The sequence below is a fragment of the Euwallacea similis genome, chromosome 8 (assembly GCF_039881205.1).
Source record: "Euwallacea similis isolate ESF13 chromosome 8, ESF131.1, whole genome shotgun sequence".
In the NCBI taxonomy this organism is placed as follows: domain Eukaryota; kingdom Metazoa; phylum Arthropoda; class Insecta; order Coleoptera; family Curculionidae; genus Euwallacea; species Euwallacea similis.
Window position 1 is genome coordinate 1,208,150 of NC_089616.1, and position 13,074 is coordinate 1,221,223.

At 34.6% G+C, this 13,074-nt stretch overlaps 2 protein-coding genes across 3 annotated transcripts in view; one reads left to right on the forward strand and one right to left on the reverse strand.

Annotated features, from left to right (window-relative positions):
* Positions 1–1,046: 1,046 nt before the first annotated feature.
* On the reverse strand, positions 1,047–7,303 carry Cont (Contactin). Its single transcript, XM_066392206.1, has 13 exons — positions 7,181–7,303; positions 6,196–6,492; positions 5,105–6,131; positions 4,945–5,047; positions 4,567–4,880; positions 4,062–4,502; positions 3,841–4,013; positions 3,484–3,788; positions 2,920–3,422; positions 2,621–2,860; positions 2,433–2,566; positions 2,195–2,378; positions 1,047–2,131 (listed from the first exon to the last, which is right to left on the reverse strand). Exons 2-13 carry the CDS (start codon positions 6,469–6,471, stop codon positions 2,025–2,027), a joined length of 3,807 nt encoding a protein of 1,268 aa, XP_066248303.1. The 5' UTR covers positions 6,472–6,492; positions 7,181–7,303; the 3' UTR covers positions 1,047–2,024.
* Positions 7,304–7,613: 310 nt separating this feature from the next.
* l(2)dtl (lethal-(2)-denticleless) overlaps positions 7,614–13,074 on the forward strand; it is a 105,622-nt gene continuing 100,161 nt past the window's right edge. The window contains exons 1-9 of one of the 2 annotated variants that reach the window (XR_010752224.1): positions 7,614–7,840; positions 8,005–8,200; positions 8,385–8,593; positions 8,652–8,807; positions 8,866–9,066; positions 9,250–9,485; positions 10,060–10,223; positions 10,370–10,680; positions 11,249–11,748. Coding sequence is in view for 1 of the 2 variants with exons in the window: in XM_066392284.1 (XP_066248381.1) it covers positions 7,789–7,840; positions 8,005–8,200; positions 8,385–8,593; positions 8,652–8,807; positions 8,866–9,066; positions 9,250–9,485; positions 10,060–10,223; positions 10,370–10,680; positions 11,249–11,649 (1,926 nt within the window). In the remaining variant the exon portion in view is untranslated. Of the gene's footprint in view, positions 7,841–8,004; positions 8,201–8,384; positions 8,594–8,651; positions 8,808–8,865; positions 9,067–9,249; positions 9,486–10,059; positions 10,224–10,369; positions 10,681–11,248; positions 12,411–13,074 lie in introns of those variants that run through there. The other variant, XM_066392284.1, reaches the window with a different exon arrangement.

Here is a 13,074-nt window from a genome sequence, read left to right on the forward strand (position 1 = left end):
TTTAATTTATGTTTAATTTCGATAAGATTATTGTAACGTTATCAAATTTGGAAAAAATAGCACCGCGGTTGGGAAGTATGTGCCTGTGATTTTCACGTTTTCTCAGCGCTCATGATTTAAACTTCACCTTTGGGCTATAACGATGTAGTTCACAACCTCGGTGTATAATATACTGGAACTTCAAATAGGTATGATTTCATACCTGTTAAAATTGATTAGAACCTTTAGGGTACATTAGATCCCCGTAAAAACGTTCTTAGAAGAAATAATCTCAATTAATTCCTATAAAACCTAATAGTTTTATAACTCCAAATTGAATCTACTAACGTTGTGATTTTACCAATTATATATATTTTTTGCGAATCGTATGTATGGAAATATTACGTGAGTGACAAATATGAATGTGCTTACCTTTCTCCTATTTTTAACGCAAAAGTTATTTTTTGATAGATCATCGATCGTTAATACACCAGTTTCATCCTTTTCAGCTTGCTTCAGATTTCCAAAAGCTATCCTGGATTTAATGAGACACCTGGATGCTAGGTCCTGTAATGAAGAAATGCTCATTCGTGGAACATATTTAAAACTACAGAAACAAGAGCTTGGGATGTTTTTATGATTTATTCGCTGAAAGAATCTGAGAAAAACTACGAAAGAGTTATTGTTTTATACATTTTTGATTTTTATTATTAGTATCAGAGGGAGACAGGAAGGGTTATAATGAAATAGTGAAAACGACTTCTTATATTTGCGACTCGCTATTACAAATCAACCTACAGCAACGATTAGATCAGAAAATATTGGAGCGCAATGATACGGAAAAGTCCCCTATTACCACCCCTTAGATAATGGAAAACTTTATAATGTAGGGTTCCCATATTTCGTTATAAAAGTACGCACGCTTAAATGTCAATAAATTTTACGGTATTTTTCTGAAGGTACACTTGAGAACCTTCTATTAAAGTGCATGGAAGATTATTGTGTGCATAACTAAAGGTAACAATATGTTGCTTCGCACAATTAGTTTTAAAATAGGAGGATTGAAATATATTATAAACGTCTTATATTACATTGTATTTTCATTCTCAGTAAAAAAATATAAAATATATTATTCTACGATTAAAGTAAAAGGACTCGTTATCTACCTATTTACTAATTGGCTTTTATTGGTAAGGTGATTTCATTCTCTATCTATCGATAGTAATCAATTGCAACCAACACAATTGCCGTCAAAGAGATTTGCTTGCAAAAACCAACTTTGTTAAAAATTAAAATCTTCAAATTATTTCTCGCAGGAAATAAATCTTCGATTCGATCAAACAATCTATAATATAAAAAATATTTAGAAAGATCATAATTAACATAACTAAATAATTTTATATGCGAGTATGTCCTTGTAAACTTCTAACAAATAAATCTAGCCATCTTACTTAAATATCACGGAAACACAAAGTCAATCTTATCGATGTGGTATTTTTTTATTTATACTTATCTATTGATATTTTACTCTAGTTGTGTGGACAAGGTCCAGATTCGATTGGATTTAAGTTTTCACAGAATCTAGAGTAGATATTAAAAAACGATTATTTTTTCTATAAAATTGAACTCAGGAAACACGTTATTTATTTTTGCACCACTATGTACATCTAAACAGCTTTTGCCTTGGTGTTTCCTTATCAAATTACCAAAATTTTGATAAAATTTCTCTGAGAAAACGGACTATATTCACATATGAACAATTACTTACTCGATCTTAACTTTATGAAATTATTCTTTGTTAATACTTATTATTATGCGCAAATTGTGACTTGCTTGTACGAATTTAAGTGCACTTACTTTTAACAAAACGCTTTATATCACTAAACTGGACGGATTTAATGTTTTCCAGATTATTGAAATTTAATAGAGTATTAATCTGAATTAATAGTATTGATAGGTACTTCTTATAGATTTAAAAAAAGTATATCTTTCTCATCCTTGAAAATAATGTTACTGTTGCAATAACGATGCAGTGGCAGTAATTATTAGATGCGATATAATACTATGACATTTAAGCTAGCGATGAGAGCTTTCAAACAAGTCGCTGAGCCGCTTTCGCGAGGCGACGAACTGCGAAAGTATTGGGGATTTCCTGTAAACATTTAAAGTAAAATTGCATAATATTAAAAAAAAATCCAACAAAACATTTATTTACCCATTTGGAAGACCAGTTCTGGCGAGCTCATTCGGCCATCGCCACCATTTGAATACGCCAGGACTCTCATTCTATAAGTTTTCCCAGGAGAAAGACCGTTGACGTATCCCTCTAAGTGCCCTCCAAATGGTACAATTGTGTCATTTGCCGTGCTCAAATCTTGATCAAACTCCCAAATTCGAATCTAGATATACACGCCAAATTACCTCTATCTAGGAAAACTGTAAAATAAACTTGCCTTATAGCCTTGTAACGGTTCCTCTTCCAACGATGGCTGAACGTACCGCCACTGAACATTTATGGTGGACGGGTTAATTCCGTACACTCTAACAGAGGACGGCGGTTTCTGGGGCGCTTTCCTAAATGTTCGCTCTATAAATTCAGAAAATGTTTGACAAATTTGACTTAATGCGTGACTCAATCTACCCAAATATCTTTCGCTTTCTGGTCCCTCGCCTGCACCGTTGTAGGCCATACACTTAACGAAATAATACGTGTCGGGCTGAAGACCTACTATCAGCGCCCACGGTCTCGTTGTTCTAGACAAATAATAAACACTATCTTCTTCACGCGTATCCTTTCGCCAATATTTTATCCTGTGACCGATCAATTTTCCTTTTATTTTTTCCCTAATTTCTTCAATCGGCTCCCATGACACGTTCAAAGCTACAAATTCAAAAAAGCTTTCGAAATACATATTACGTAAGCACACTGAGTTCACTTACCGGTCGAATTATAAGATTTGGCGAGCACGAGTTGTGGAGCCACTTGTGGCATATCCTCTGCAGAGAATATCAAGGCTTCAGCGCTGATCGGCCCAGGACCTATTTCGTTTATCGCCTGCACTTTCACTAGGTATTTGGTGTAATAGAATTTTGGTTCGATCTGAACAACCGCTTTATTGATGCTGCCGAATTCTTTAAGTACCTCACTTTGGAACTCCAACTGGTCGTTATATCTTTTCCAAAAAACTTTATAATGGATACCAGGAGCGTGTTGTTCTTCGGGTCTCAAAGAGTTCCAGGTAATGGTTAAATCGCCAATTTTGCCTCCACCACCTCCCAATTGTCTTGGTGCTATTCTGGGACGATCTTTCAGTGTATGATATTTTGGACTCGGGGCCGAATACGGCCCCTGTCCTAATTCATTCCATGCGCGAATTCGAAACTCATAATTTGACCAAGGAGTCAAGCTTACTTCTACATCGGCCTCCTTTCGACCGGTGAATCTAGAAAAAAGATATAACATTGGCAATAATACGAATTTTAACGAAAGAAATTAAAACAAACCTGTCTATCTCTCTCGCTCTCACTCCGACTGCTACCGTTACCCAAGTATTATTCCAGTTAGTTCTTCCGCTAATAGAGTAGCTGTAAACAGGCATTCCGTGTGTAGCGCCATCAGTCCACTGCAGCACGAAGGAGTTCTTCTGCATGGACATCACTTGAACGCCTCCTGGTGGCCCCGGCGGACCTTGAACGACGACACGGGTCTTTGACGATATCACGCCAACTGCGCTTTCTATTAGACATTCATAATCTCCGGAGTCGGAGAACGTGGAGTTTGCTATTCGTAAATAACCGCCATCGATTTTCTGCAAACAAGAGATGAAAACTGCCATAACTATTTAATATTAATTACATTACTATCTTATTAGCAGAGTTGAAAATTTCGTCAGCCCGAATGCGAAGCCCGTTATGAGTCCAGACGTAAGCGATATCCAACATTTCGTCTGATATCGCGTAACACTGCAAGTCTAAATTGCGTCCATTTACAGTCACAATTGTGGGTCCCGGGCTTTCGACTATTCGAGGTTCTCCTAAAGTCATTCCTTATCACCGATGGTTACTTATTATCGGTAACTTACGTAAAACTATCAGTCGACCCTTCGACTCGGCGATTCCTAATTCATTAATTGCCGTACACGAATAGACCCCTTCATCGTCTCTAGAAACGGGACTCAAAAGTAGGTTTCCGCTTTCAAACATTCTGCGATGCCCTCCAGGTCCTATTTCTATCCCATCTTTTTTCCAAACAAATCTCGGCTTCGGAGCCGCTTCCGGTCGACATTTAATTGTGACATTACCGCCCTCCGCCGCATATGTCTCGGATTCAAGTGGTTTTTTCTTGAAAGTTGGCGGGAAAGCCAATACCCGCAGCTGGGCCGAAGAATACCGTGTTTTTAACGTATTGGACGCACTGCATTGGTACATTCCTGGATCTCTTTGGTCGTTCAGATAGTTTATGGTTAGAACATTATCCTTAATGTTTATACGTCCTCTGTCCTCTGGATCCAAGTTCAGAACAGCTATAAAATACACAGAATTATTATATCGACCCAGAAAATGTGTCGAGTTAACAAATTTACTCACACAACTGCTTCCCATCTTTAAAGAAAGTGTAGTTAACATCGGGTATGCCAAAAGCTTCACAAGTCCAGACCAGCTCGCCTTTTTTGTCAATATGTTTATCACTTAAAGGAATTGTGAAATTTGGTTCTGCTTGAATATTCAATACGACTGAGTTTTCAATACTTTGTCTATCATTGTATGCCCTACACGTATACTCTCCTTCGTCTTCCACACGAACATATGGGATAATAAGGACTCGATTAAAACTAGTAAAATATGCATTTCTAGGAAATCCAACTGATCCTTTTCTGGTCCAATTATAACTTGGAACAGGACTATGTACGAAAATTTAAAGATTGCATTAAAATACCGAAAGTCAAATGTATTAGAGGTACTCACTATCCAAATGCGACACATTCCAATCGAACCTCCTTTCCAGCTATCGGGGTGTCCGGAAATGATTTCGGAAAATTATTAGGAAACTTCAACGTTTGATAATTTGCTAAAAAAGACAAAAGACACTGTACATAGGGAGTAAACTTGTCAATGAAATACTTACAATGTGGATTTACGCGTAAAGGAAAAAATGGTCCATTTCTACCCGAGTCAGAGAATTCTGATTGTATACTACAGCTATAATTCGCCCTATCGATGGTTTCCAAGGCGGAAAAATAAAGAGCGCCATCGTTAGAAACAAATACCCGTCTATCTTCTTCAACAAAATTTGGAAAATATTCTCTAGACCACGAGTATTTGACGGAGGGAAAATGATTAGGCGGATCGCAGTAAATCGCTCTTCCCCAATTTAAATCACCAACCTCTGGACTTCTTTTCAATACAAACTCCAAAATAAATCCAAAATTTATATTAATACTTTCGGAAATTATGGTTCCAAATTTGTTAGATGCCCTGCAGTGATATGTAGTCCTGTCAAGTTTCTGTTGTGGATCATGAATAATCAGTGTTCCCCCAGTTATAGTGTAACGTTGATCCATTAAAGGATCTATTTCTCGAGGTACTAAGACATCATTTTCATACTCTTCTCTATACCACTTGTACGTTGGCGTGGGATATCCTCCTGCTAGACATGTTAAGCTAATATCATTATACAAATTTCTCTTGGACATATCAAAAATTGCATCTGCTGGTTGCTTCACAAAATAGGGTCCTCGAGGTACCTTTTCTGGGTCAAATATTTCAGTACCGTAAGCAAAGTTTCGTTGCTCCGCTCGCAATCTTTCCACGGAGGCTACATTTGCTTTGCAAATAAATGGAAATAATTCATTACCATCCACTGGCTGTAAGCCCCAGTGCATTGACTTATCCGAAAATGTATATACCAAGAAATTAGTTTCATATCCGTCAGGCAAAGCATGTTCCTTAATAAATGCACTTTCCATGGGAGGTAACTGGGTACCATCAGGGTTTATGTATAAATTTGGGGATGTTTGATGGGCTCCAACGTACCAGCGACGATGCTGCGGATCGTACCGATTTAAATGTTGTACTAGAAAGCTGTGTTCTTCAATGCTGCTAATAGATACTAAGTCAGATGGATTTTTTTCTGCTTGTTCGCCTGCCATGGCCTGTCACGTTTTAAGAAGACACAATATAATATAAATTGCATCTAAAATTTTTGGATTTACTTACTTGACAAAGGAGTCTTGAGTCTACGTAAGATTTCCGAGGTGATTTAATGAATTTATAACAATAATGTTGAAATAGAACCCAATGCTCAGGACACTCAAACTCAGAGCCTGACAGGTGTCCCACATAATCCCGTTCATAATTTTGAAAATTTGATCCAAGACTGTTTAATCCTATGTGAGGATCTACCAGACTGTCACTTTCACTGACATGTTTGCTATTGATAACAGGACTATTGCAAAATATCACAAAAAGGATTGACCACTGTGGATGGACCATCTTAGTAAATATCTTTATAACCTAAAAATGCATCAAATAAAAAAATATTAGCTAACAAATTAGATAGTATTTTTCTCCACTATTATTTATTCACAACAGCATCTATCATATAATGAATATTAAGTAATATAATTACAAAATGTAGTATCTGTGAGATAGTTTGGCGTATAAAAAATCATCAGCATTCTACCCCATGTGTAAACCTAAGTTTTATTGGATGCAATTGTGGACATTTTCAATGATTGAAGAGGCATCATGAAATATATTGTAGCTTCCAAAGTTGAGCCACAAAATAAATATTATAATTCTTCAATTCCTTCATAGCACTTAAAAATATTCACTTTGTGAAGTACTAGCGACGTGTTTCTAACCGAAGCACATTAACAGCTCTATATTGCATTTTAATTTCACTTAGAAAAATTCAATATAATTGCATTTCAAATTGTCAGTGACAACCTTGTTTTTGTTTATTCGTCAATTTTTGATTCCTGGCTACTTAATAAAAGCACTTTGATTTAATAGTTCGCCAGACTGGCCCATCGGAGCCCAGAAGTGTTAGCACTTTATTCCTATGTGGACCAAAATCTGAATCTTAAAGCCCAGGAATGATCGTTGAGGATAATGGTATATATAATTATAGGTGTATGTATACACCGATACCCATTTCGTATCATTACTAAATAAAAGAGATCTTATCAAAAAAGCTTACCTAGAAGCATTCAATGTTACTTATTTCCACTAACGCACATCGTCCACTGGAAACTTAACATTTATATTTATTTAATTTACCAATTAAACGAACTTAAGTTCAGTGATAATTAGTCACCCAATATCAAGAAGGTAGTAACTCTGTTAAGTGCTAGACGACGCTACTATGTTTAAAAAAGAAACAATCCTTCCGTAAACCTTTCACTTGTCATTTCATTCTCCCTCTCACTTTGATTCGATTTCGATTTTCACTTTAGAAAATTTAACTACTATATTTTTAATTATGAAATCGGCGGAAGAATTTCGATATCTATATTATCTCTAAAGATATCAAACTGTTTTTGCTGGTTATTGCCAAAAGTTAACTAATAAAATATTTAAACTTGATAAAGTGACAATTGAAATCGAATCGAGATTTCGAGAATCCGATTGCAAAACTCAGATAAGATTAACCAGAATTTTCCCGCTCCTCCAATGTTTTGGTTATGTTGATATTGACGAATTGATAATTTCCAAATTTGCACCGATCCTTAAATTCGTATAGAAGGCAATTAAGCTTTAAAACTATAATGTAGATGATAGTTCAAGTTTTGTAGTTACATTGGTAGAATGATGAGCACCAACAGTGTTAAATCTTTAATAAACCGACAATATGGAATTGGTGAGTAGTTCTCCTTTATATTCTTCCGTGGGTCCTGAATTTTTAGTTACTTGTTACCACAAATACTTGACTACATGGAACGAAAACAGTAAAAATAATAATTAATTGGCACTTAGCTCTTTCCCCTCACATAAACAGCAACTAATGTATCTCTTAATTTTCAGCTACAACTTGGAGGGAATATGATCCCCTTCATTACAGATTTCGCACCATCAATGACACTGTAGATGCTGAAGCTCCCATATTTGCAGCACCTATTTTTGCATGTAAAACTGCGCAAAAAGATGGAAAAGAACATTTTGTTGGTATGGCAAATGAAGATGGCCATTTGGTTATTTTGGATACAGAATCGAAGGAAAAGTAAGATTTAGTTCCTAACTAGGTGCATGCTAAAGTAGGGATGTTTCACAAAGGACATTGTTATGAAAGTGTTTTTCAGAAGCCATTTATTTTGTTTAAATAAGGTTGCCTTTGGTTGATTGGAAAATATGTTTCTTTTTAGAAATCCTCTCAGTTTTAATATCAGCTCCTTTCTTATTTACAGACAATGCACAAATGCCCACAACAATGCAATTTTTGAGTTAGCCTGGAAGTGTGATCAAATGCAGATAATTACAGCATCAGGTGATCATACTTGCAAGCTATATGATTTGGAAGATGGAGACATTAGGGAAGTTCGGATGTTTTGTGGTCACACAAGATCTGTTAAAACAGTAACTTTCAGAAAGGATGATTCTAATGTATTTGCAACTGGTATGAAGTGAAAAAAATAAATATTTATGTATATTTCAATTTTCCAATTTTATTCTAGGCAGTAGAGATGGAAATATTATTTTGTGGGATGCCAGGACAAATCAAAACAGCTTTATAGGCAAACCCGACTGTACCATTTATAATTCACATCCAGGAAAAGATGTTAATACTCCAAGTAAAAGTAAGAAAAAGATTATTCAAGCCAGCAGCACAGGTTTGTTATATTTGATAGTGCTTTCATTGCTCCTATGATTAGAAAAATTTGTATTTAGGAATAAAAAGTGTCACTGGATTGGTGTTTCAAAATTCCAACACTTTAATTTCATGTGGGGCAGGAGATGGGGTAATCAAAATATGGGATTTGAGAAAACATTACACAGTACACAAAAAAGAATCATTACCAAAGAACACTATACCCTATACAGGGAAAACTGGTAAAAACGGATTTAGTAATTTAACTATTGATGGTCCAGGTACATAAAACATTATTATTCATTATCAAATTGATTAAGGATTAGTTTTGGTGATCTTTGATGATCTTTTTGTACAATTGATCTGATATACAATTCATTGGAAAGACAACTATGCCTAATGTGGATCTTCAAAGCACACCACGTTTTCCTTGCAACTGTGGATTATTATACATGAATTTATAGGTATCAGGCTGTATGCCAATTGTCTAGATAATACAATTTACTGCTACAATGTAGCCACATATGATGTGGAGCCAGTTAAGTGTTACACAGGTCATTTGAATAATACCTTCTATGTAAAATCTTCCTTAAATAAAGATGGCCAGTATTTGGTGAGCGGGAGCTCAGACGAAAGCGCTTACATATGGAATATACATAACTCTCGGCCTATTGTAAAATTAATAGGACACAGTGCTGAGGTGAATATAATTAGCTAGCCAATTTGTCATTAAAATTTAAAACATTGCCCATTAAGAACGGAAATAAATAAGAAGGCGCTTGATGACGACAACTTCCTTATGTTTGTTTATTTCTGACCTGGAATGTTTTTTATTATTTACAAAACGAAAGGCCAAAATTTGAAATTGATATTGTGTCTGACTATTATAATCATTGTTGTAATGTAATTTGTTTTAGCGATACATGCTATGTTCCTTTCATTTTTGAGTCCATCAAATATAACTATTTATTATTATGTTTTTCCTCTCAGTATTTACAACATTTTTACTACTGAAAGCATCAAGGTTATTACAGATGACAGAAATATCGTTAAAATTCCAGTTGATTAATAAGTTAATTGTTTTGAAATAACGAATTTACTGTTTGCTTTGGTTTTGACAAATCTGTCATATTAATAGTTGATTAAAAGAATTTCTTTGGTCTTCATTGAATGCAGTGTTTATTTAATATTGTTAAATTAACAATGGTCACAATAGTTAGGCCATAAATAAGATTTCTCAATCATGAATTTTTAGTATAACTTTCCCTCATTAGGTAACATGTGTTGCCTGGTGCAACCTCAAATCATTACTGCCTTCCATCGTAACATGTTCAGATGACATCTCCTATAAAATATGGAATATCGGTGATACTGACTGTTCCGAAAGTATGAGATGGAAAACCGAAATTTTGCCTCTTCCAGTTCAGAAACCATTAAAGTACGTGTTGATGAGTGTTTTAGAAACTAAATGTTTGTTAGGTAACTTTTTTACAGGAGAGGGGTAATTTTTAAACAAACAGCGTCAGATTTTGTAAAGTACAGTACGGGGTGTAGATTTTGTCCTGCTCCATTAAATTATTCCAGAAAGCGACTGTGCAGATTCCCAGACCAGACCAACTTGCCGAAACGACCAATCTGGCAGTGTAAAAATTGTCAGAAAGCTACAATTTCCAATTCTCTCTGTGAAAATTGCATACCCACCTCCTGGAAACGTAAGGCGGACTGTGATATGTGGAACGAAAGTAAGAGAACCGATACCGATTTCGGACCCAGGAGGTTATTTGCCCATTTGGATGGAAATTTTCGGCAGGCTGACAATTCAGATCAGTTCATGGAAGTTCTAGAACGGTGTGAGGAGGATAGCATCAGTTTAAAATCGCTTAATAAAGCTTTGGGTAAGTTATATTAGAATATTTTATACGAAATGTGATTTTTTAGTTGTCTACCGAACATTCAGATATTATTGCATATTCGGTAATTATTTGAAAAAATGCAAATCCGCCACGTACGGAAACAGGCTTGAGATTTTATATGGGCCTTTACGAGAATTTCTAGCCATTATAGGGAATTGGGAAATTGGGATTAAAGTCAAATTTTGTAAATCCCATCAATTAATCAAATCGCAAATAGCGTAGATGATGTCCTCACCAACGATCCTCGAAAAGTCAAAATGACACAAAATTCTACAACTGTGATATACATCCCAAAACAAAACAGCGATTGTAATCCCCACAGGCGTTGTGTTTGAACAACAAGAAAATTACACAAATTTAAACGCTCAATCTGAGTCTTATAATAAAATACCTGCTTTTATTATGTAATTAGTTCAGGTTAGTTATGAAAGTTGTGAAATGAAACTCGTGCAATGACTGGTTCCGATTATAGAAGCTTTATTTAATGAAATTAAACAAACAAAATTGTCTGTTTTCGATTTTTGAAAATTACATATCCCTAACATTTCAGAATCTTACAAATCTACCAAAAACTCTATAAACCTTCCGGCATCACCCACTGTCAATTTACCTAATTTTGTTGTGGACGGCACTGCACCGCACATCCACTATTCACCACCAAAACGGAAAGCTCAAGATTGGCTGACGAAATTACGAGTCGAAAAAAATTTACGCCAAGAAATGGTGCAACGAACATTGGGGCCAAGTTCTCCCAAATCCCCGAAATTGGAAATAACGCCTAAAAGTAGTAAAAAACTTTGGACAACTCCAAAAAGTCCACTGTTAAGATTTTTCAAGGTTATCAATAGTAGTAGCAGCGTTAAAAACGATTTCAATGTAAGTTGTTCTCCTAAGAGGCACGGCGGTTTTGGGTGTTTAGGTAGTAGCAGTTCGAACCAAGGAAATCAGTGAAGAAGAAGATGCGATCAATAATTGAATAGTTTTGTAATTTTGAAGAAAGCAAATGTAATACTCGTAGAAGTGACTGATTTTTTGTACAGGGTCGCAGAGGTTTTTTTATTCGAAATTAGTTCAGATTAAACAGACGGAATAAAATTCGAAAAACCCCTTTTTTAGTACCTACTTGTATTTCAATTAGAAAAAGTAAAATAGCCGTTTCCTATTACCTTTAGACCTAGAATCGATAATTAGTATTAAAAAAAATGAATTAACCTTAAGCAAAGAAATATAAAGTTATAATCTTTGAAAAGGAATACATTATATATTATTATTTTAATAGGTGGACCTCTATCTTAATTTTAAATATATGTATATACATAGGGTATCACGAAGGTGTGAAATTAAGATTTTTTGTTCGCAATGCACATCTGTTAACCTTATGGAAAACGAAAAAGTTGTTTGAGTGAAAAAAGATTGGAGTAGAGTTATGATTTATATAATTATTGTATGTTTTTAGAGGAGAAACAAATAAAATAATAATATATGGAGTTTTCCATTACAAAAAACGATATTTTATATGGTAAGTTTGTTTATTTGAAAATTGATCTTTTCAATTTTTGAAATAAATATGAGGTAGCTCATAAGAAAGTGGCGTTCTACTTTGAACGACCTGTGTTACATACAATCTCATAAGAATAAACGTCTTAGTGGTATAAGTAATACACAGTGATAGGTATCATTTTGTAGAATCGACTGAATATATTTTTAAATAATTTGTTGTTTTATTTATTTGCCAGAATTAAAAATTTGAATTTAACCCCTAACGAAAGTTCAGCAATTACAGGTAAGTTGACCCTTCAAATTGTGCGTAATGATTTTACGTAACAATGTTAAGCTATTAGAAGTTTTTGTAGAGGTAATTAAAAAATCTGAAGTTTGTTTTATTACTGTATGCACAAAGAAGTTAAAGATGTTGAAAATCAATATTCAAATTTAAAGTCATAAAATTGTTACGAAATTCACAATCTTTTCATGTGTCTTTTATGGTATTTCATAGTCTTAAAGGTCATCTTATACAGTCTTCAGTTAAATGATCTTTGCTCATACATGCTAATTTGTTATTGATGATATTGATTGGTTGCTTATTACTTTGAATAATTTAACCAATTAAGAACCTACATTTAAAAATCCAGTATCACGTGCTCAAATGTCTTGAATATGTATCTGAAGAGTCCATAATCTGCATAACTACACACATAATTTGTAGAAACCAAAACGAATAAGAGGGTCGCAAATGAATATTTTTAAATACGTTCAAAATCAATGTTTTATGAATTCATTATAATCTTTATCATACATACGTTAAGACTAAATATATACATACATAGAATTACAAAGTAAAATGTGACACATCTGACTAACGAGTACCTATAACCA